Here is a 22396-nt window from a genome sequence, read left to right as displayed (position 1 = left end):
ATGGCTTGCCTGTCTTTTCCCATTTATTTTTCAGCTTCCTTTCAAATCAGTCAACAAGTTATGCCGTCCTGATATCAAATTCAATAACATTTAGCAGATGCTCTTATCCAGACTAAAATCAAATGTTATTAGTCACATGTGCCGAATACAAGTTGTAGACCTTACAGTGAAATGCTTACTTATGAGCCCCTAACCAACAGTGCAGTTTAAAAAAATATGGGTAATAAGAGAAGTAATTAAAGAGCAGCAGTAAAAAATAACGATGCATACACACACACACCCACAGGGGGTGCCGGTACAGAGTCAATGTGCGGCGGCACCGGTTAGTTGAGGTAGTATGTACATGTAAATAGAGTTAAAGTGAATATGCATAGATGACAACAGTGGTGTGGAGGGGGAGGGGGGCAATACAGTCGAGTGTACAGGGAGTACAGGAGGGGTAGAGGTAGATGTTTTCAGAAGATGGGCAGGGACTCTGCTGTCCTAGCTTCAGGGGGAAGCTGTTTCAACCATTGGGGTACCAGTACAGAGAAGAGCTTGGGCTGAGATAGTAGAATGGCGTGCTCGGGTTGGGGTATAGGGTTTGAGCATTGCCTGAAGTTAGGGAAGGGCAGTTCCATAGGTAAGCATCATGGTCTTGTTTTGGACGCGAGCTTCGACTGGAAGCCAGTGGAGTGTGCGGAGGAGCAGGGTGACATGAGAGAACTTGGGAAGGTTGAAAACCAGGCGGGCTGCAGCATTCTGGATAAGTTGCAGGTCTTTGATGGCGCAAGCGGGGAGCCCAGCCAACAGTGAGTTGCAGTACTCCAGATGGGAGAAGACGAGTGTCAAGTGTCTTGCCTGCCTTGTGAGTTGGAAGGGATTGGGAAAGGGTGCGGTGCAAGGAGGGGAAAGTGTTGGAAAGAAATGAAATCGAGGCAGACATCGGGAGGTTGAAGTCACAAAGTACGAAGAGCGGTGAGCCGTCGTCAGGAAATGAGCTTATCAAGGTGTCAAGCTCATTGAGAAACTCTCCAAGGGCACCTGGTGGCCGATAGATGACAATGTTAAGCTTCAGTGGACAACTGATCGGGTGGAAATGAGATGAACAGGTGAGAGAGGGGGGGAAAGAATCTCTGCTTAAGAGAAATGAGTAGACCTGTGCCAACACCGTGACCAGATGCTCTCAGACTGAGAGAAAACAACCTAATCAGATGAAGAATGAGCAGTGTGTTTTCGGGGTGATCCATGTCTCCATCAGAGCCAAAAACTCAAGGGGCTGAAGGCAGAGGTTAACTTGGTGTTCTTGACCGCAGATCGGCAGTTTCAAACTCTGCCAGAGATCTGGAATTCCACATGGGTTGTGCGCGCAGGGTACACTAAATTAGAAGGGTTGCAGCCAAGGGTGGGGAATGTCTATAAAGCCTTCAGGTAGAGGTGCGAACAGGTATAGAAAACACACACATAGTTGACAAAGCTACAAAAGAGCGAAATACAGAATCTGTAAATAACTAGGTAAGATACTCAAGTGAGAGAGTGGTGTGGAGCCTTCCTCTTTTCTTCCTGAGATGGAGCCTGAGAAGCTGGTTATATAAACTCAGAAAAGAGATTAAACCACTCCCCCTGCAATACAGCCACTGATTACCAAAACAAGTCACAAATTGCCCTGGCACTTGATCCTAGTTGATGTGTCAACAACTATTTGCATATTATGAGCAGTCGGCAGTTCACAGGACAAGTAGGGTACTGGGAAAACAGCCAGCACTTAACCTGTTGAAACTCCCCATCCCGGATCCGGGATCGTGACTAAAGCCTCAGGCTCATTAGCATAACGCAACGTTAACGATTTCTGAAAATCGCAAATAAAATGAAAATAATGCGCCTGCTCTCAAGCTTAGCCTTTTCTTAACACTGTCATCTCAGATTTTCAAAATATGCTTTTGAACCATAGCAATTGACTAATTTGTGTAAGAGTATGCTAAGCTAGCTTAGCATTTTGAGTAGCATTTAGCACGCAACATTTTCACAAAAACCAGATAACCAAATAAATAAAATCATTTACCTTTGAAGAGCTTCGGGTGTTTTCAATGAGGAGACTCTCAGTTACATACCAAATGCGCAGTTTTTCCTGAAAGCGTCTGTGTGTAGGAGAAATCGTTCCGTTTTGTACATCACATTTGGCTACCGAAACGAACCGAAAATTCAGTCACCTACAACGTCAAACTTTTTCCGAATTAACTCCATAATATCGACCGAAACATGGCAAACGTTGTTTGGAATCAATCCTCAAGGTGTTTTTTCACATATCTCTTCATTGATATATCGTTCGTGGAAGCCTGCATTCTCCTCTGAATTCTGTGGAAAAATACTTGCAGCTGACTTTTGCGCACCAATTTCGGCGCAGGACACCGGGCGGACACCTGGTAAATGTGGTCTCTTATGGTCAATCTTCCAATGATATGCCTACAAATACGTCACAATGCTGCAGACACCTTGGGGAAACGACAGAAAGGGCAGACTTACTCCTCTCGCATTCACAGCCATATAAGGAGACAATGGAAAACAGAGCCTCAAAAATCCTGCTCATTTCCTGGATGCCGTCTCATCTTGGTTTTGCCTGAAGCTCACGTTCTAGGGCACGCACAGAAAATATCTTTGCAGTTCTGGACACGTCAGAGTGTTTTCTTTCGAAAGCTATCAATTATATGCATAGTCGAGCATCTTTTTGTGACAAAATATCTTGTTTAAAACGGGAACGTTTTTCATCCAAAAATGAAATTGCGCCCCTAGAGTTTCAACAGGTTAAAGTAGTTGGCCCTAGCTAGAAAAAAGACAGTACTAGACAAAATTATACTTATCACTCATGGAGATATCAGGAGTCGCCTAGCTATAGATTGAAGCACACACAATAACCCCACTGGCATGCAGTGGACAGCTTTTGCTTGGGTCTAACATTACATCATTTCCCAGAATACGAATTATGTCCTTCTCTATCACGTTTCTGACCTTTTCTCCCAGTTGAAACCACCCGAATGAGAATGGAAGTGGCAGCGCTTGATACAATACCCCTTTTTGGTTATTGGTGTGTCTTTTATGGGGGTGTGTTATTTTGTGTGTTCATTTTTTGTGAGCGTTTGTTACTGTATGTCTGTTATGTTGTCCGTATGTGTGTTCCCATGTGCATACACTGTCGTGTCTTTGCTATGCTGGATTAAGTGATATTACATGCTATTCTATAAAATAATTTCTCTAATATTACCTGATTGAACTAATCATGTAATTAACTAGAAAGACCGGGCACCACGAAATAATATTTATAGAGCTGTTATCTTCCGAATATACTCTTAAAGACCTGGTCATCTTTTACATCAATAGCAGTCAATTCTTAATCGTCACCTTATTCAGTCTCATCTGAAGTCGTAGAATTATTGTTTATCTTCACGAACCCTGGGTAACAAGTTGAATCAGCAATAAAACCAAATTTTGTATTTATTTACTAAATACCTAAACAATCACACAACATTACACATTCACAGGATGGGTCATACATTGATTACTAATTATGTCATAAAAGAAAACATCCCTAGCGGACGGTACAGATATGATGGCTGGTTACACAAAGGGGGTTGGGTTTTGTATGAAAGGAATTTGGGTCTCTATCGGACTGCAATGCAGCTATCGTAAATACAGAATCTTATGCATACGTTGTAGTACCGTCGTTGTGTGGTAGAACAGAATTTGTCTGTCCTTTCCTAGCCCACATTTACAGCTGCTGCTGGGTAGCCTAGTGGTTGGACAAATAAGGGAAGGTTGCAAGTTCAAATCCCCGAGCTGACAAGGTACAAATCTGTCGTTCTGCCCCTGAACAGGCAGTTAACCCACTGTTCCTAGGCCGTCATTGAAAATAAGAATTTGTTCTTAACTGACTTGCCTAGTTAAAGGTAAAATTTATTTTAAAAAAAAATGTTAAACTCTACGGCTAGGAGGTATCACTTTAGTGAATAAGAGTTCAAAGTTCATACCAAGTTGCCATACTTTGAGCTAACACTGAAGTTGGCTTAGTTCTGTAGTTTGATATTAGCCCTTTTAACGTATGGACCGTCGTCCTCGGGAACACATGTTACATTTTAATCAAGGGCGTGTAGGGAGTAGGGAGAGAAGGGCATGTTTCATAGTTCACAACCAATGTCGGTTCACATGGGCGGGACCACTGAGTTGTGCCTAGTTCACTTATGAAAACCAATTCTCTCATTTAGAAGCTAAAATACATTTCATCTGTTCACAAATAGTTTCATATTTAAACATTTAAATTGCACAACAATTCCATGTTAATCTGATAACTATGTGTAGACTTTCCAAGATAGTTTGTCATCCTATCATCCAGTAATAATGTCTCCGATGACAACTGATCTGGTTTCATATTCTAAGTACAAACACACAATTTCAACTGGTTGAATTACCGAAATATGGTTCTGTTCACCACCCTTTTGATGTTACCCGAACTCTCTATGTTAAGAAAAGGCTTTCCAACAGTCCCTCTGTAGAGAAGAGAGAGAGGAAAGGTATTTATGGGTGTCATAAATCTCACACAACAGGCCAACATCATGACACCAACAACAGGCATTTCTCTTCCTCTTAGGATTCCCTTGTGAGGTGGAGGAGAAGTACCGCAAGGCCATGGTGTCCAACGCCCAGCTGGACAATGAGAAGAACAACCTGATGTACCAGGTAGATAGGCTGAAGGACTCGCTCATGGAGCTGGAAGAGCTGCTGTCCGAGTCACGCCGCGAGTACGATGCAAAGACCAAGGTATGGGAGAGATGAGGAGGGAGAGATGGAGAGGCAGAGAAAGGATAGGGCCAGATCAAGATAAATATACAATTACAGTAAGATGAGAGATGACGGGAAAGGAGGCCAAGTTAGTAGAGTAAGGGGTAGGCTATAGAGGAGGGCGATATTAGGTGAAAACTGGGACTGACATTAGCCAAGTGGTGCCTTTTGGAAACTATAGCTGCCTGTACCAATGCAGTAATGGAGGATTATATACATGAACTGTAAAGAAATAATTTCCTGGGTGTTTTTCTGGATTGAAAAGGGGCTTAGGGGGTGTGGCAATGGGCATGGTCAGCGCGGCTGATGTTTAAAGAATATTTTAGCTGTCCCCATCTTGGTGGTGTAGAGAACTATTTATATTATTTGTAAGCCATGTAAAGCCACTAAAAATGTCCATGTAACTGAGTGAAATGTTTTAAAGCAAATGAGAAAATGTTTCTGTTTTAAATGTCAATTATAGCTGTTTTATCTCAATATCAAATCATTAACAATTAAGTACCTTAATGTTATTTTTTTTTTTTTTTTTTAAAAGTCATAAAGAAACAAAAATAGCTGCTTAGCAAAGAGCAATTTCTCAAAAAATAATTTTTCTAGGACTGTCTGGAAGTGGTGAGGGGAAAAATAGCTGTTGGTTTGGATCTCTATTTCTTATGTTTATTGACTAATTTACTGCATGTTGATGTCATCATGAAGGCCAAAACTTCCTCCCACTAGCAGGCTGAAATTCTGTGGTCTTTTCAAACAGCTCTTACACTACAAGGGCATTTTTTCACATAGTGTGGAAATTGGCCCTTTTTAAAGCACATTTTATGTGATTCTATACTGCTTTGGAACTGAGAGAAATGTGTGAAGTTTTAAAGCTAATTTACTGCAATTCTATGCATTTTGCATGGATTTGTTCTTTTGCTCAAACATATTCACAAAATCAATAATGCTAAATTCATTCGTTTTTGTCATTTTCAATTCTCCCTGACTGTCGAGCTGTTTATTTTGGTGCTTTGTTAGTTCTCAAAGATTATATTATTTAAGAATACTAGCGGCACCCAGACCATACAGACAGTAAATAATTGGAAATGAATAATTACATTTAATGCAATCCCCCCCCCTGCAAATTAAAAATGTGCTTCTGTTCAGCTTTTTTAAAATATATATATTTACATACAGTGGGGCAAAAAAGCATTTAGTCAGCCACCAATTGTGCAAGTTCTCCCACTTAAAAAGATGAGAGGCCTGTAATTTTCGTCATAGGTACACTTCAACTATGACAGACAAAATTAGAAGAAAATAAATCCAGAAAATCACATTGTAGGATTTTTTATGAATTTATTTGCAAATTATGGTGGAAAATAAGTATTTGGTCACCTACAAACAAGCAAGATTTCTGGCTCTCACAGACCTGTAACTTCTTCTTTAAGAGGCTCCTCTGTCCTCCACTCGTTACCTGTATTAATGGCACCTGTTTGAACTTGTTATCAGTATAAAAGACACCTGTCCACAACCTCAAACAGACACACTGATTTCACCTGTGGTAAATTAAATTGGTCCCGCAGTTGACAGTGCATGTCAGAGTAAAAACCAAGCCATGAGGTTGAAGGAATTGTCCGTAGAGCTCCGAGAGAATATTTATGTCAAGGCAAAGATCTTGGGAAGGGCATCAAAACATTTCTGTAGCATTGAAGGTCCCCAAGAACACAGTGGACTCCATTCTTAAATGAAAGAAGTTTCAAACCACCAAGATTCTTCCTAGAACTGACTGCCTAGCCAAACTGAGCTATCGTGGGAGAATGGCCTTGGTCAGAGAGGTGACCAAGAACCCGATGGGCACTCTGACAGAGCTCCAGAGTCCCTCTGTGGAGATGGCAGAGCCTTCCAGAAGGACAATAAGCAGCACTGCACCAATTAGGCTTTTATGGTAGTGGCCAGACGGAAGCCACTCATATCACATGACGGCCCTCTTGGAGTTTGCCAAAAGACTCTCAGACCATGAGAAACAAGATTCTCTAGTCTGATGAAACCAAGATGGCCTGAATGCTAAAGAGTTCAAAGTGTCACATCTGGAAGAAACCAGGCACTGCTCATCACCTGGCCAAATCCATCCCTATGGTGAAGCGTGGTGGTGGTGGTGGCAGCATCATGCTGTGGGGTTGTTTTTCAGCGGCAGGGACTGGGAGCCTAGTCAAGATCGAGGGGAAAGATGAACAGAGCACAGTAGAGATCCTTGATTAAAACCTGCTCCGGAGCTCTCAGGACCTCAGACTGGGGTGAAAGTTCACCTTCCAACAGGACAATGACCCTTTGCGCACAGCCAAGACAACGCAGGAATGGCTTCGGGTCGAGTCTCAATGTCGTTGAGTGGCCCAACCAGAGCCCAGACTTGAACCTGATCGAACATCTCTGGAGAGACCTGACAAGAGTTTGAGAGGATCTGCAGAGAAGAATGGGAGAAATTCCCCAAATACAGGTTAAGCTTGTAGTGTCATACCCGAGAAGTCTCAAGGCTGTAATCGCTGCCAAATGTACTTTAGCAAAGTACTGAGTAAATGGTGTGAATACTTATGTAAAGGTGATATTTCCTTTTTTTTATACACACTCACACACTTGTATGTAGGTTGAAGGGGAAAAAAGCAATTTAATCCATTTTAGAATACGGCTGTAACATTTTAAAAAATGTGGAAAAGGGGAAGGGGTCTGAATACTTTCCAAATGCACTATATACACACAGAAACACAAGTGTGTGGACACCCCTTCAAATTAGGGGATTTGGCTGTTTCAGCCACACCTGTTGCTGACAGGTGTATAACATTGAGCACACAGACATACACTCTCCATAAACAAATACTGGCAGTAGAATGGCTTTACTGAAGAGCTCATTGATTTTCAACCTGATCACTGTCATAGGATAGTAGGCCACACAAGCTCACAGGACTGCCTAGCGTGTAAAACATTATGTCCTCGGTTGCAACACTCACTATAGGGTTCCAAATTGCCTCTGGAAGCCGCATCAGAACTGTTTGTCAGAAGCTTCATGAAATGGGTTTCCATGTCCGAGCAGCTGCACACAAGCCTAGGATCACCATGCTCAATGCCAAGCGTCGGCTGAAGTGGTGTAAAGCCTGCCGCCATTGGACGCTGGAGCAGTGGAATAACGTTCTCTGGAGTGATGAATCACACTTCGCCATCTGGCAGCCCGACAGACAAATCTGGATTTGGCGGATGCCAGGAGAACGCTACCTGCCTGAATGCAAAGTTTGGTGGAGGTATAATAGTATAAGGCTGTTTTTCATGGTTCCAGTTAGGCCCCTTTAGTTTAGGGAAGGGAAATCTTACGCTACAGTATAACATGGCATTCTAGACGATTCTGTGCTCCCAACTTTCTGGCAACAGTTTGAGGAAGGCCTTTTACTGTTTTAGCATGGCAATGCCCCTGTGCACAAAATGAGGTCCATACAGAAATGGTTTGTTATCGGTATGGAAGAACTTGATGGGCCTGCACAGAGCCCTGAGCTCAACCCTATCGAACACCTTTGGGATGAATTGGAATGCCGACTGCAAGCCAGGCCTAATCCCCAACATCCGTGCCTGACCTCACTAATACTCTTGTGGCTGAAGGGAAGCAAGTCGCCTCAGCAATATTCTAACATCTAGTGGAAAGCCTTCACAGATCATTGTTAGAATAACCCTTTTGTGGGGGAAAAAACAAATTCTGATTGGCTGTGCCTGGCTCCCCAGTGGGTTGGCCGAGCTCCCAAGTGGGTGGGTCTATGCCCTCCCAGGCCCAACCATGTCTACGCCCCTGCTCAGTCATGGGAAATCCATAGATTAGGGCCTAATTAATTTATTTGACTAATTTCCTTATTAACTGTAACGCAGCAAAATCTTTGAAATTGTTGCATGTTGCGTTTTTTTATATTTTTGTTCAGTGTATATATTACGCTGTTTTGGGTTTAGGCAATCCAACAAAAATAAATGCTTAGGCGGTCCGACCAATGATTTCTATGGCCGACAAAATCCATAGTGTACAATGCCCTTTATCCAAATTGATTTAATCCACAACTAATGTAGCTAGTGCGATTTCCTGGATTATAAGGCAGCTGTTTAGGGCCAAAATGATCACTGCATATTGTTAGGCCATTCAAACATCTCATCTTTCCCAGGACTTTGAGTGTGAGAAGCATGCCTACGGCGTGCTCCAGTTCCAGTTCAACGTGATGAAAGAAACGCTAAAGCAGAGCGAGGAGTTACTAACGGTGAGTCCTCCAAGGAAAACCCCAAGCTTGTCAGATCAGCCAAAACAACCTTAACTGCCACCTTTCAGTTTTCTTATTTCTGAATTTCCCCAGTCTCCTTACTTGCATGCTGATCTTCTACTGTTTTCACTCCTCTCCCACACACTCTCCCGCTCTCCTATTTGTTCCATCATCTTCTGCTTTTCTACTGTCCAGGAGATCTGTCATTTGCGTCTCAAGCAGGACAGCTTTGTTAGGGAAATATCTGACCTGCAGGAAACAGTAGAGTGGAAGGATGAAAAGATTGGGGTATGCCCTGTGAACTCTGATCCATTTACTTTGTTAGTACATTTGGTGTATGCATGTGTAAACCCCCGCACACAATTGTGATATGTGCACCTGTGTTGTGGTCTTAAAATACAATTATTCACTTATGCAGAGAAGTTAAATTTAGCCAAGTGCATGAATACTTGAAACTGTATGCTGTACACTCACTTTCTGTATGCTCACTTTCACTTTCACTTCCATCACCCATATCACTCCTTTGTTCTTCACCTGCACTTCCTCCTCTCCACCACTGGGGGCACTGCTCAGTCCTTAGAGCAACAAAAGGGGTATTCGGATGCTGTCAAAAATGAGCGAGATGAGCTCAGGGATGAGCTGGTCCAGCTGAAAGATATTCTGAAGGTACTTTGTCATCTCATGGGAGTCGGAGCTCTGAATATGAAACAGTGGCCCCTGAAATGGGGTTTATCTATTGCAGTTATGCAGCTATAATTTACTGTTGTGAGACCCAAAAGCCTGTCATAAGTCTGTGTTCATGTCCTACCCAGAAACATGGAATTGTCCTCGGACCTGACCTGACCACCAATAGGGAAAAGGTGGAGATGGTAACTGAAAGGTCAGCTAATAGAGATCCAGCTTCTCAATTGGCTCAGGACTCTCATACGTCACCCACGGAAGGGGGGAACATCATGCTCGGTAAGCACCATTACGGGACAAATATCGCCATATGTTGTAATCATCTTTTGCTTACCTCATAGCTTTGCCAAATTATAGCTAACTTGAAAACTTAAATCATGCCCACACCCAATCTAATGCAAACCTGTATACGTAACATGAGTTTGGTTGACTGACACAATTTTCTGGGACTTCGGCGACTAACTTTTAAGCTTTCACTACTGATTCTCCTCCCAACCCATTGAAACCCCTACACCTGATTCATTTGAATTAATCCATCTGAACCATGATTTAAAGCACATGGCGTAAACCCCCTTGTTTTGGTGCCATGTGTATCCTACATAGTGGTTTCATATTGAGATGGTCATATGGTTGTCTGATTTGTGGAAGTGAGCGTGACCCCCAAGGCAAAATAACACCACAGCAGACATTTCAAAGTTTAAAAGATTTGCAGCTTGCCAAAGTTTGAGGTACCAAGATGCCTCTGACCTATTCCTCTGCTTTGACAATTCATCTATTCATCTACTTCAAGAGCTTTGTTTTTGTGATCTCCTATTCTCCTTCCCTTTCTTCTCTTCTGTTTTGGTTAGATTTTGGCCAAATTCTTTCAAATTCTGCTTTGCGCTAATTGGCCCAGCTTCAACTGACATGTCTTGATCATCAGAAAAATTACAATTCTTGAAACACCAGACCAGTGTTTGGCCTGTATCACCCTTACGTTCTCCCCTCATGATCTCTTAGGCAGAGCTCAGGATATGGAATTGGGAAGTAGAGGAGATAAGATGGTGGATCCAGGAAGGTCCAGGCAGCAAGTGGAAACACATGAGGCGGTTCAAGAGAACCATCTGACCTCGCCCACTCCCTGTAGCCTCGCTGGTGTTTCTGAAACCGAAACTTCTATGGAGGCTCGGCCATGCTCGCCCAAATTGGGGGATGAGGTTGACATTACTGCATTCAATGTCAACAAAGACTCTGACAATGGCATACTCGTAGTAGAGGTCAAGCATGGACCGGTTTGCGATTCTGAGGTAATTGTGGTTGTAACAGTTCCTGAGGAAGAGCTTACAGAAGAGGGGGAGGGATACAAACCAGCAGGCATGGAGGGGACAGTGCAAGGGAGAGTAGAGGCCACAAAAATGGGAATAAAAAATGACAAGGCAGATGATATGGAGGCCAAAGTCACCAAGAGTAGTGATCACACAAAAGAGCCTACCTCAGAATATGGTGCATTAGCTGAACAAGATAATATAGCATTGAGGAAAGAGGTTGTGAAAAGTATAGACTCATGTCCTCACCCTAGGGAAACCATTGAGGACACCATACAAAATGGCACAAAGATTAGCCCAGGGACTGACCATGATACTAGTAAGAGCGCAATAAAATCAGAATGTAAGACTCAACCTAAGCTTCAGAAAACAAAGGCAGAAGCGTTATCAAAGATAACTGACACTCAGCCACAGGCCCAAGGAGGCAAGAAGAAGAAGAAGAAAGGCAAGAAGGGAGAGAGACAAGGTGATGAAAAGCAGAAAGACTATAAGAAGAGCACAACAAAAAAGGGTGTAGTCTCCATGAAAAATAGCACACAGATTCCCCAAAGAACAAACCTTGATACTACTAAGAGCCCAGTCGAATCAAAGGCTAAAGTGTTGCCAGAGGCCACTGATATGCAGCCACTGGCCAAAGGAGGCAAAAAGAGGAAGAAAGACAAGAAGGGAGAGACACAAGGTGATGAAAACCAGGGAGACGATAACAAGAGGAGCAAAACAGAAAAGAATGTGGACTCAGTCTCAACAGATAAGGAGCCAATAGTGGAGGAAGTTATCACAATAGAGACACAGGAGCTTCTAGAGGAGGGTACCGGTAGTTCACCAAATCAAGAACTCCAAAGCCCTAAAGAAAAAGCACAAACCATAGCTGAGGGAGGGAACCTGAAGGAAGAAGAAGAACAACAACTAGCAGAGGGCCGAGTAGAGGTTAAGAGTGAGGAGCCTCCCATTGAAACCCCAGAAGTATCTCTGATGGACCAAGCCAAGAGTGAGGAAGTTGTCAAAAAGGACAACCAAAAACCTTCCATGGAATCAGAGAAATCAGAAGGCGAGATATCAGTATTATGCCATGAGTGCGACATTAGTATCGTGGATCCTGTTAACCAGCAATGTATAACCAATTGTTTAACCAGTGCTGATAACCCTAAAGAGAAATTAGAATCCATAACAAATACTGGTACCCAAAAAGACGAGTCAGGGTACACAACCAACCCTGATAACTTTGTAGACTGCCTGAACTCTTCAGCTGACCCGAAATGTCCATTGGACTTGAAAGAGTCCACTGCTGAGAATTCAAACAATGTCAAAGAAGATGCAGTCAAGGTCTCAGTTGATGAGACTCAAACAATCCAAGACACAAAGGCTGAGGGAATTAACTTTCACAGTCGCATATTTCTAAGAACGGCGCTCGAGAAGAGCATGGTACCTGAAGACCTTATCGCCAATGATGGTGTCATTACTCACCCAGAGCATGTTACCGAAAATGCCATAAAATATGTGAAAGTGGCAGGTCATGATGAACAAAATGGGAGCCCAGATGAGTGTAAGAATGCACTTGAACATAAAGACATTTCCATAGCATTGCCAGCAAGTGTAGATAAATGCAAAAATGTATCAGGAGAGAACTGTGGCACATCGCTCGACAGCAACTGCCCTGCTGCTGAGACCATAAGACAGCCTGAACAATTGATGGATCTACCTGGTTGTCCAGTCGCTGACGAGCACTTAGAGGACAACAACGAGCCAGTTACACTTGATGAAGAAAAGGCATCAAATGGAGGGATCTCCACAGAGACCGAGCTGAATGTTACAGAAACACGACTACAGGACCCTGTAAAAGAAACTCCGGAGACAATTGACTCTTTTAGGGAACAGGGATACATAGAAAGCAAACCATGCACTATGGTGGCTGAAGCAGAAGAGCAAGACGATCCCATTGAGGCCAAGCTGGAGGGTAACAAGGTACCTGGACCCAGTGAGCAGGGGAATGATGAGGGGGACGATGATATTGATGAGGGTCCATCGTTTGACTTTAACAACCTAGATTCGGTGGTTTCTGCAAATGTGTTTCCAGTAACATCCCAAGAGGTCAGCCAGGAGGTAAGAATGATGGAAGGCAACAAAATGGAGGTAGAGCCAGGTAGAGAGAAGGTAATCAAGGAAGAGGAACACTGGGACAAGTCAACAGGAAAACCGCAGGGCACAGTAGAGGGAGTTAGCACAATAGTGGCAAAGCAGCCACTTGAACGGGGGTCAGATAGTGCACAAGAATAGCTCCGAAGCCCTGAAGAAAAAGCACAAACCAGAGTTGCAGGCCAGAATGCCAATGAAGAACAACAACTAATCACTTATTTGTGTAATATACGACCAGAAAGACATTGCAGAGGGAGTGTGTGTGTCTTGAACAACAATGTGTAGGTGAGAGGCTGCAGAATGCAACAGAGGTAGGGGCTTTGCCAGTAGAGGAGGAAAATCCCGTATGGGTCAAAGTAGGGTAGAAGAGAACATAGTCAAAGCAATCTAGGTCAGGCTCGAAAAAGGGCAGGAAGAAAGGAAAAGGCAAGGGAAAGAGGAGGACTGACGAATGACCTAGTTTTTAGGTCTTCCCTCAATAGAAACTGCAAATATTTATGATAGGAATTGCAGAGTTTAAACTGCTGGAGCCGAAGCACCTTCAATTCAAATGAATTCCAAAGCAATCAGAGAGATGTTTGTGGGTATTTTAGCTCATTTCGATTAACCCTTTACACTCGTACCCGTATACAGGTTGAACATGGCAGAATTGGGCACTAATAAGCGCCTAAATTGGGCTGCACAGTAACATGCTATACATAACGTCAGAGCTCTGGCTCTGCACTACACAACGCTGTATGGGGTTTAACGAACAGCCGTTCTGAACATGAGCACAGTGCGCGACAAGACGTTTCCCCCATTCCTCCCAGTAATTGGGCAACTTTTGTACATTTTTGGTTGTCCGAGTGAGGGAAAAGCTCTAAATGTAAGATTACTATGTATTTTGAAAGATGAGACGTTGAGGTTTATAATAACGCCTTGGCATCATACAAGCAAGCCAAACACCCGAGTCCAAATTTGAACTTCAAATTTCCAAATCATAAAAGTCATGTCATATACTGTGTCAACATTTATGATCACTATGTTTGATGTACAGTTGCAAGATGACATGGTGTTATACCCTGGGTCGTTCTGGACAGAATGAGCTTGTGTTTATTGTGAAGCAAATTTGCCAGGGCACACACACAGTTTCTCTGAATTGCCTTGTGACAGCCTAACACTGTGAAATTGTATTTTATAACTTAGCTTGTGTGATGAGGGGATGAAGTGTTGTGTTCCAAATGAAACAACTACAAGTGTACTTACTCTAGTTCCTCAACGGCACAGCTAGGAGAACTCCAAAAAGTACCTTTTGTAGTTGAAGACTCGTCTTTGTGTCATAAAAGTGCATTGGAAATTGCTTAGGAACCGTGCACACTTTGGAGAGGTGTATGGCCACTTCAAATTACATTTTATTAGTCGCATACACATGGTTAACAGATGTTAATGCGAGTAACGAAATGCTTGTGCTTCTCGTTCCGACCATGCAGTAATATCTAACAATTTCAAAACTCCGAGACAATGGAGACACCAGTTACTCCTCTCACTCAAACCCTTGTCATTTTTTTAGTCTTATGTTGCACCTACCCCACATTCTCCAGGAATAGTCTTATGTTACTGAATTCGTTAACGAATGTGGCAAAAATTACAGTAAATGCAAAATGCACATAAAATCAATGTAAAGTTAGGATTCAGTATTGTCAGGTGAACAGTTGTGTACTCACCTTTTGGTCTAATAATTGTCCCATCTCAACTGTTCCTTTTCAATTGCTACCATGGTTATGATTTCTTCTGTAAGAAACGTTTCAATTTATCCATATAGGCCAATTCCCTTGCGTAAAGGGTTACACAATTTTTTTAGGTGAAATGCTGTGCAGAATCATCTATAATTGTCTTGAGATTTTGTTCTATATTATCTTGAATAGATGTTAATGTGCATGACATCCTGTAGATCAACATGGGTAAAATGATGTTGAGTAGACAATATTGCAGCGGATTATATATTTATTTTGTTATTTCTTTAAACTATGCTTATGTCCCTGTATTATTGTCCTTTATATTGTACAATGCGTTTTCCTATGTGAAATGCACCATTAGTGTTTTTTTGTTTTTTTTTTGCATAAGTGCTTTGGGAAGTTGGTCATAAAATGGGATGGGTAATCTTACCATGCAGACTTTTTCCCCAAATAAGCAGTAACTCAACTGATTCAACTAAGAAAGCTAGTTGTAGTAGTTGATAAGTTGAATCCATCAGGTGTGTTACTGCTTGCCTGGAACACATTGGCCCTTGCAGGGTACATCTCCCATACTCTCCTATAAGCACCTATATAATGTAATAATATAGATTTTTTTTTAATGACTTATTTCTTCTTTTTTCATCTATTCAAGGGACGGTGTTACATCAATACATGATAAAGCATCTATATATTGTGTAATTACCACGAGAAACAAATGCTGTAGCAATTCATTGCACATTTATTGTAATACCTTTCATCTTCACAATGTCAAAATGTTACCCAGAACTAAAAAATATATTTACTAGCTTTGGTGGTATGGTTAGGAAAAAGCATTTGATGAAGAAAAAAACGAACAGATGCGATTGTCTCAAGTCTCTCATGCCATAAAATAATTGGCTGAAAAATCCTCCTTGATTACAAGTCAATTCCATGTAGGCTATGTCAGGTGAATTCCAAGCCCTGGGCTATTACTGTATATGCAAACTGTAAAAATGCATTGTGTTTAGTATACAGTGTGTTCGGAAAGTATTGAGACCCCTTTATTTTTCCCACATTTTGTTATGTTACAGCCTTATTCTAAAAATTGATTGTTTTTTCCCCTCATACAATACAATAGCCCATAATGACAAAGCAAAAAATATATTTTTCAGAAATGTTTGCAAATGTATTAAAATAAAAAGTTGAGTATTCAGACCCTTTATTCAGTACTTTGTTGAAGTACCTTTGGCAGGGATTACAGCCTCAAGTCTTCTTGGGTATGACGCTACAAGCTTAGCACACCTGTATTTGGGGAGTTTCTCCCATTCTTCTCTGCAGATCCTCTCAAGCTCTGTCAGGTTGGATGGGGGAGCGTTGTGTCATGGAAATTCTAATAAATAATGAGGAGCGACCTATCAGGATATTACTTTATTCAATATGTATTAATACACAGATTAATTATTGCAATAATGAAGCAGGTCGACGACCCCACCCGTAGGTTATTCGTTGAGAGCCCAACGAGCAGATTTGATCCACAGCATTTTATAGCAAAGTACATCCTCCTGAATGTTCATGACAAACAACAGATGTATAGAATGGGTCACAAGGTTAGGATCTGTATGAACGATACTAATAATTTACAGCAGGCAGTATCTGTTCTCATTGTGTGTAAACCCATACCCAAGCCATCTCTCCATGGTACCTTCCAGTCAAACCGTAGTCATCTCCCTCAAATGAATGGAATATGGCCTAAGGCATTGTAAATCTACTGGAAGCATTTAGCCCCAGAGGCCCAATTTTAGAAATTTCGCTATCACAGTCGCTGCACGGCTATTTTCTGGTCTCTCCAGAGATGTTCAAGTCCGGGCTCTGGCTGGGTCACTCAAGGACATTCAGAGACTTGTCCCGAAGCCACTCCTACATTGTCTTGGCTGTGTGCTTGGGGTTGTTGTCCTGTTGGATGGTGAACATTCGCCCCAGTTTGAGGTCCTGAGAGGTCTGGAGCATGTTCTCAAAGTATCTCTTTGTACTTTGCTCCGTTCATCTTTCCCTCGATCCTGACTAGTCTCCCAGTCTCTGCCGCTGAAAAACATCCCCACAGCCTGATGCTGCCACCACCATGCTTAACCGTATGGATGGTGCCAGGTTTCCTCCAGACGTGGTGCTTGGCATTCAGGCCAAAGAGTTCAATCTTGGTTTCCAGAGAATCTTGTTTCTCATGGTCTGAGTCTTTATGTGCCTTTTGGCAACTCCAAGCGGGCTGTCATGTGCCTTTTTACTGAGGAATGACTTCCGTCTGGCCACTCCACCGTAAAGGCCTGATTGGTGGAGTGCTGCAGAAATGGTTGTCCTTCTGGAAGGTTCTCCCATCTCCACAGAGGAACTCTGACAAGCTCCAGTCTGCCCATCGGGTTCTTTGTCACCTCACCTCCCCCGATTGCTCAGTTTGGCCGGGCGGCCAGCTCTAGGAAGGGTCTTGGTGATTCCAAACTTCTTCCGTTTAAGAATGATGGAGACCACGGTGTTCTTGGGAACCTTCAATGCTGCAGACATTTTTTGGTACCCTTCCCCAGATCTGTGCCTTTACACAATCCTGTTTTGGAGCTCTATGGACAATTCCTTTGACCTCATGGCTTGGTTTTTGCTCTGACATGCGCTGTCAACTGTGGGACCTTTATATAGACAGGTGTTTGCCTTTCCAAATAATGTGCAATCAATTGAATTTGCCACAGGTGGACTCCAAACAAGTTGCGGTAACATTTCACGGATGATCAATCGAAACAGGATGCACCAGAGCTCAATCTCGATTCTCATAGCGAAGGGTCTGAATACTTATGTAAATAAGATATTACTGTTATTTTTCATTAATTTGCAAACATTTCTAAACCTGTTTTCGCTTTGTCGTTTATGGGGTATTGTTGGTCGATTTGATGAGGGCAACATTTTTTTAAATCCATTTCAGAATAAAGCTGTAGCATAACAAAATGTGGAGAAAGTCGAGGGGTCAGAAACGTTCCGAAGGCACTGTATGCCATGTGTGCTGAATTCATATAATGATATGACTGCTAGAAAAGTTGTACACAGTGTAAGAATATGAATCCTTTGTTAATCTCTGGTCTAAATGTTTCTTCGTGTGCACTTTTTGTAAGGAAATACCTTGACCATTTTCCTTAATGAATAAAGTAAGTCATTACCAGCTTTGAGAAAGGAACTGTAGTTCTTATGCATTATAGTATAATATGTAGTGGTGTCTGCCTGTCATTGACGCACAAGCAAATCTCTTATGTTTGTCTTCCCTCATCCATTCGCTGTTTAGCATAAAAATGGCCTAGAGGTTGAGTGTCCTCTCCACAGTTTCTGCATGCTAACCATAGCCCCACCCCTCACATATCCTCTCCCAATGGACACCTGCTCCATTGCATGCATCCAGGGACTCTAAACTCCTCACACTCTGACTCAGCCCCTCCCTGTCCATGTACTTGGCTCCTCCCACCCCTGGTATGTCAACATTGGTTTTACAAGTTGTTGTTATGATTGTTCTTGCATGAACCTAATGCAATTATGTGTAATAAATGGGTTATAGATGCTTACTCATAAAGTTGTACCGATTAATTGTGAGAAGTTCTGTGAGACTTTTAATGTGTATTTAATGTGAGACTGATCCTGTACTGTAAGCAGTTGTCCAACATTTTCTGTAATACTGAAGTGAAGCAGATGAGCTCTAAATCTCAATCTGCCTGTGTTTCTTTCAGAGATCCGCCTGAGGAAGCTGGTTGACGAGCGGGAGAACTTGATAGGACAGGTGAGGAAGGACATCTATCCATAGTCTGTCTGGGTCACTTGTTACGTTAGCTGAACTTCCCAACTGAATTGGCTACATTGGTGTTGCTGCTATTTCTTGATTTTATAGGGCTGCAACTTTTCTCAATCTGAATCTGTAGGACCTAAAATGAACTTGCTGCAGCTGAATTGTGTAGAGATTAACTAACGTTAAATCATGCTTGGTTGAAATGATAGGCCGATAAACCGAGGTGCATGGGTGACTGGACTAAATTGAAGTCACTGTACAATGTGAAGTCACTCACTTACATACAGACAGATGTTTTAACTATGTTCTGAATGTGGTCCTCCCTATAGGTGAAGAAACTGAAGGCCCAAGTAGAGCAAAAGAAACTGAGGAACGAGACTGAGGGCTCTAGCCCAGAGGGTGAGGTTCTGGAGAACGGCACAGACCCCCACATACAAGACCTGCAGAGTAAGAGCCACAGCTCCAATGCAGGCTTTTTGGTTCCTTGGCATCTGACACACACCTGAAATGTTGTGACCTATGAAATTAATAACTCGAGACATAAGTTAATGTTAGTCCTAACAATGCGATTTCCATAGTATTCATATGCTGCACATCAGATCTTGTTTCCCGCCCCCCCACACACACACACACACACACACACACACATTTGCAGGAGATGCCAGCAGGCAACTTAGTGACCTGAAGTTCAAACTTGTAAAATCAGAGCAGGAGGTGACCGCTTTGGAACAGAATGTAAGTGTACTGCCATTAACCTGGTTGATTGCAGAGCGATAATCATCACACATAGTTACTATTAATTTGACTCGTTATTGGCTGAGATTCTCATGATTCTCACCAATCTGCAGGTTACCAGGCTCGAGGGTCAGGTGACCCGCTACAAGGGTGCGTCAGAGAATGCAGAGAAAGTGGAAGACGAGTTGAAGGCTGAGAAACGCAAGCTGCAGAGAGAGGTATGGCCCCCAGATGTCAGTCATGTGGCTTGAATCAAGCTGCTATGCAGAGACCAGATGTCAGGGGCCTACAATCGTCAGAACATTGCTTCTGATGTAACAGGTGTTAATTGTACTCTCCTTGCGTTGTGGTCCCAGTTGAGCATTTTTTATTACCTGTGATTAAATAGGAAACAGCACGTTAGTTGTGCAGGGCTTAATGATGTTGATGGCTGTCGATGGTAAAATATGTAGCATAACAACTGTTAGCAGTGAGCTTATGTGACCATTACATCAGTGCATGTTAGCTAACACACTCTTATACCAAAGCACATCCCAGAAAGCCCCTTAATCGCTGACAGGTACCATATACCCACACATGTATAATCCAGGATTGTACAGCAAACTGGTACACATTGTAAAATATAAAAATAGAATACAGTATTCAGAACGTGACTTACCCCTTGCATCACGTTTTCATACTGGGGAGACCTGACAATCTCGATCTCTCCCTATCTGCAAGGGGGGCAACAACACGCCTTATTGTCATTGGAATTGAACCAACCAATAAGAGCGCTTGAACATTTAAATACGCATTTCTTTAGAGGCAAGCGGAAACATAACCAACCCTGTTACACACACTTTTGGTAGACTGTGAAGTAAGGGCATTGGGCTGTAAGGTACAACATTTATTGTATTTATTTTAATACAAAAACATTGGAACAGTATGTTACTAATTCATTGTTGATCTTGAATAATAGCGTCTCCGATTTAAAGTTAATGATTGATCTTTGTGCCTTCTGTTCCTTCCTTGATGGCAGTTGCGGTCAACGCTGGATAAGATTGACGAACGGCACCGACTCCCTAACGATGACCTGCCAGCATAACTCCGACCCTATCCTGTCTGCCCACCAATGACTGCCCATGTATGACGGAGTGTCCGACCTTGCATTGAGCTCTCCTCTCCATCTGCTTCGCAACCTTATGAAAAGAACCTTGAGAAATTTGAGATATCCTCATCGCTGAAGCGCACAACACAAAAATGCGCAATGTGCCATTTTCTTCATGTCTTTGTTTTTTCCAATGATGAGAATTCTTCATAGGCATATGTGCCTGTGTGCCTCACTTCCTCTACCAGGGGGTGGCGCTGCTCTGCACCAGAGAATTATAGGAAATGTGGCGCTACAGGAGGGCGCTTTGGGACTGAAGGGGGTTCTTTGGACTGCACTGGCTGCTTGGGCTACATGGCGCTCCTATCCACCCCACATCCCCAGTGTACAGACTAATACTGAATGTCCCTCTGTCCTGAACCACCCGCCTCCTCACTCAACCCCCTATGTCCACATTTACTAAACCGAGAGGACATGGCCTAAACTGGGGGAACATGGTGTGCTGTGTATATGAGAGCATTTATTGTGTGCACGTGTATGATTGTTTTTTTTATCCCGCTCTTATACCCTGCATTTCTCTCATCTGTGTCCTAAAGCCAAAGTATGAACACATTTTACCGTGGTTGGGTGTGTGTTTGTTACCTGTTGTGTCTCAAGTCCAAGGGCTTGTGTAGTCTAAAAGCCATGGAAGGTTGTGTGTGTGCATTCCACCTTCCCAGGCTACACAGTCTTACCACAATCAATATAATAATTGTCACACAGAATGTTTTTATATGCCGATGTGATTTCAACCATTTTTCTAACTCTGATTCATTTTTTTTTTTTTTTACAGATTTGTTTTTGAATGTACCCAGGTCATGTTCATTAGGCACCAAACAATAAATTGTACAACACGGAGGGACTACCTGAAATTGTCCAATAAAATACACAATTTCTGTTGCAATCCTTTTGCTACAGTTCCCTAATGAACAGGACACAGTTGTTAGGTCCTAAACAGCTTGACTAAACTAATTAACCAATCTACTACCGCCACAGCTTTGAGTTAGGCTCAGAGCAGCCAATGACATGAAGTCTGCATATCCCCCCTCCAATCTGGTAGAGCCCCATTGAAGTTTGTCTCAGGGAAGATCTCAATTGCATACTCCTTGCGTCCTCTCTCCTCAAAACACATTTGATGAGAATGCTAGAGGTCCCTCCCCTCCGGCCTCTTCCAATGGGTTTTAAGGAGGCGAGAAGTATGCAATTGAGATTCTCCCTCAGTCTCGAGCAATAAAGTCACTGGTTGGCCTGCCACCTCACATACTCTTGCTTGTTGAGACATGCTAGTGCTGATGATGCTTATGGTGATGAAAAACACTACATAAAATGGGGAAGGGAACGTTGGTAGGAGACCCCCTCAAACACACACTCGCTAGGGAGATGCTGCTTCACTGTTTACAAAGCTTTAAAATGTTTGTAAGGAGACTTAAGGAATTGTAATATTTGTGCAATAAAATGTCCAGCCATGCTGTACCGGCAGCTGAGAGTCTAAATAATTGACTTCCAATAGATGAGTGATTGCTGTGCCCACTCAATTTTTTAGTTCTTTCTACAAGGATCAAATTCTTCCCATATTCAATGATATTCAACATGAAGGAAGGTGAAATAGAATTCTATGATAAACTGGCTCACTTACACACATTCAGAGGCTTCTTTAATCTAAGGTCCATGGTCTCATTCATATTTTAAAGCTGCTAATGTGGCAGTCATGTGAACCTATGATTTGTGTACTCCAAGGCAGTGTCCAGAAACCCTAGAGCCTACCCCTTACATACCTATTAATTCACTAGTATCTAGGGGGTATAGATTGTTTCTGGACATGGACTGAGTTTCAGAGCCAGATGAGCTACTGGGCT

The 22396-nt window shown here is 42.6% G+C and overlaps 1 protein-coding gene across 1 annotated transcript; it reads left to right on the top strand.

Annotated features, from left to right (window-relative positions):
* Positions 1-763: 763 nt before the first annotated feature.
* On the top strand, positions 764-22019 carry LOC135519622 (uncharacterized). Its single transcript, XM_064944862.1, has 12 exons — positions 764-847; positions 4600-4788; positions 8967-9059; positions 9872-10019; positions 10740-13317; positions 14214-14274; positions 18327-18369; positions 18624-18673; positions 19009-19126; positions 19335-19414; positions 19528-19632; positions 20433-22019. Exons 1-12 carry the CDS (start codon positions 764-766, stop codon positions 20496-20498), a joined length of 3615 nt encoding a protein of 1204 aa, XP_064800934.1. The 3' UTR covers positions 20499-22019.
* The last annotated feature ends 377 nt before the right edge of the window (positions 22020-22396 follow it).

Source organism: Oncorhynchus masou, chromosome 29 (assembly GCF_036934945.1).
Source record: "Oncorhynchus masou masou isolate Uvic2021 chromosome 29, UVic_Omas_1.1, whole genome shotgun sequence".
Classification (NCBI taxonomy): Eukaryota; Metazoa; Chordata; class Actinopteri; order Salmoniformes; family Salmonidae; genus Oncorhynchus; species Oncorhynchus masou.
Note: the sequence above shows the minus strand (reverse complement) of the source record. Positions and strands in the feature narration are given on the sequence as shown.

Bases quoted from the DNA above. Each gene is read 5' to 3' on its own strand.
- LOC135519622 (XM_064944862.1), top strand. From the start codon at position 764: ATGGCGCAAGCGGGGAGCCCAGCCAACAGTGAGTTGCAGTACTCCAGA. The intron at 18,674-19,008 runs GTGAGGAAGGAC...TCCTCCCTATAG, and splicing joins GGGAGAACTTGATAGGACAG to GTGAAGAAACTGAAGGCCCA. The intron at 19,415-19,527 runs GTAAGTGTACTG...ACCAATCTGCAG, and splicing joins TGACCGCTTTGGAACAGAAT to GTTACCAGGCTCGAGGGTCA.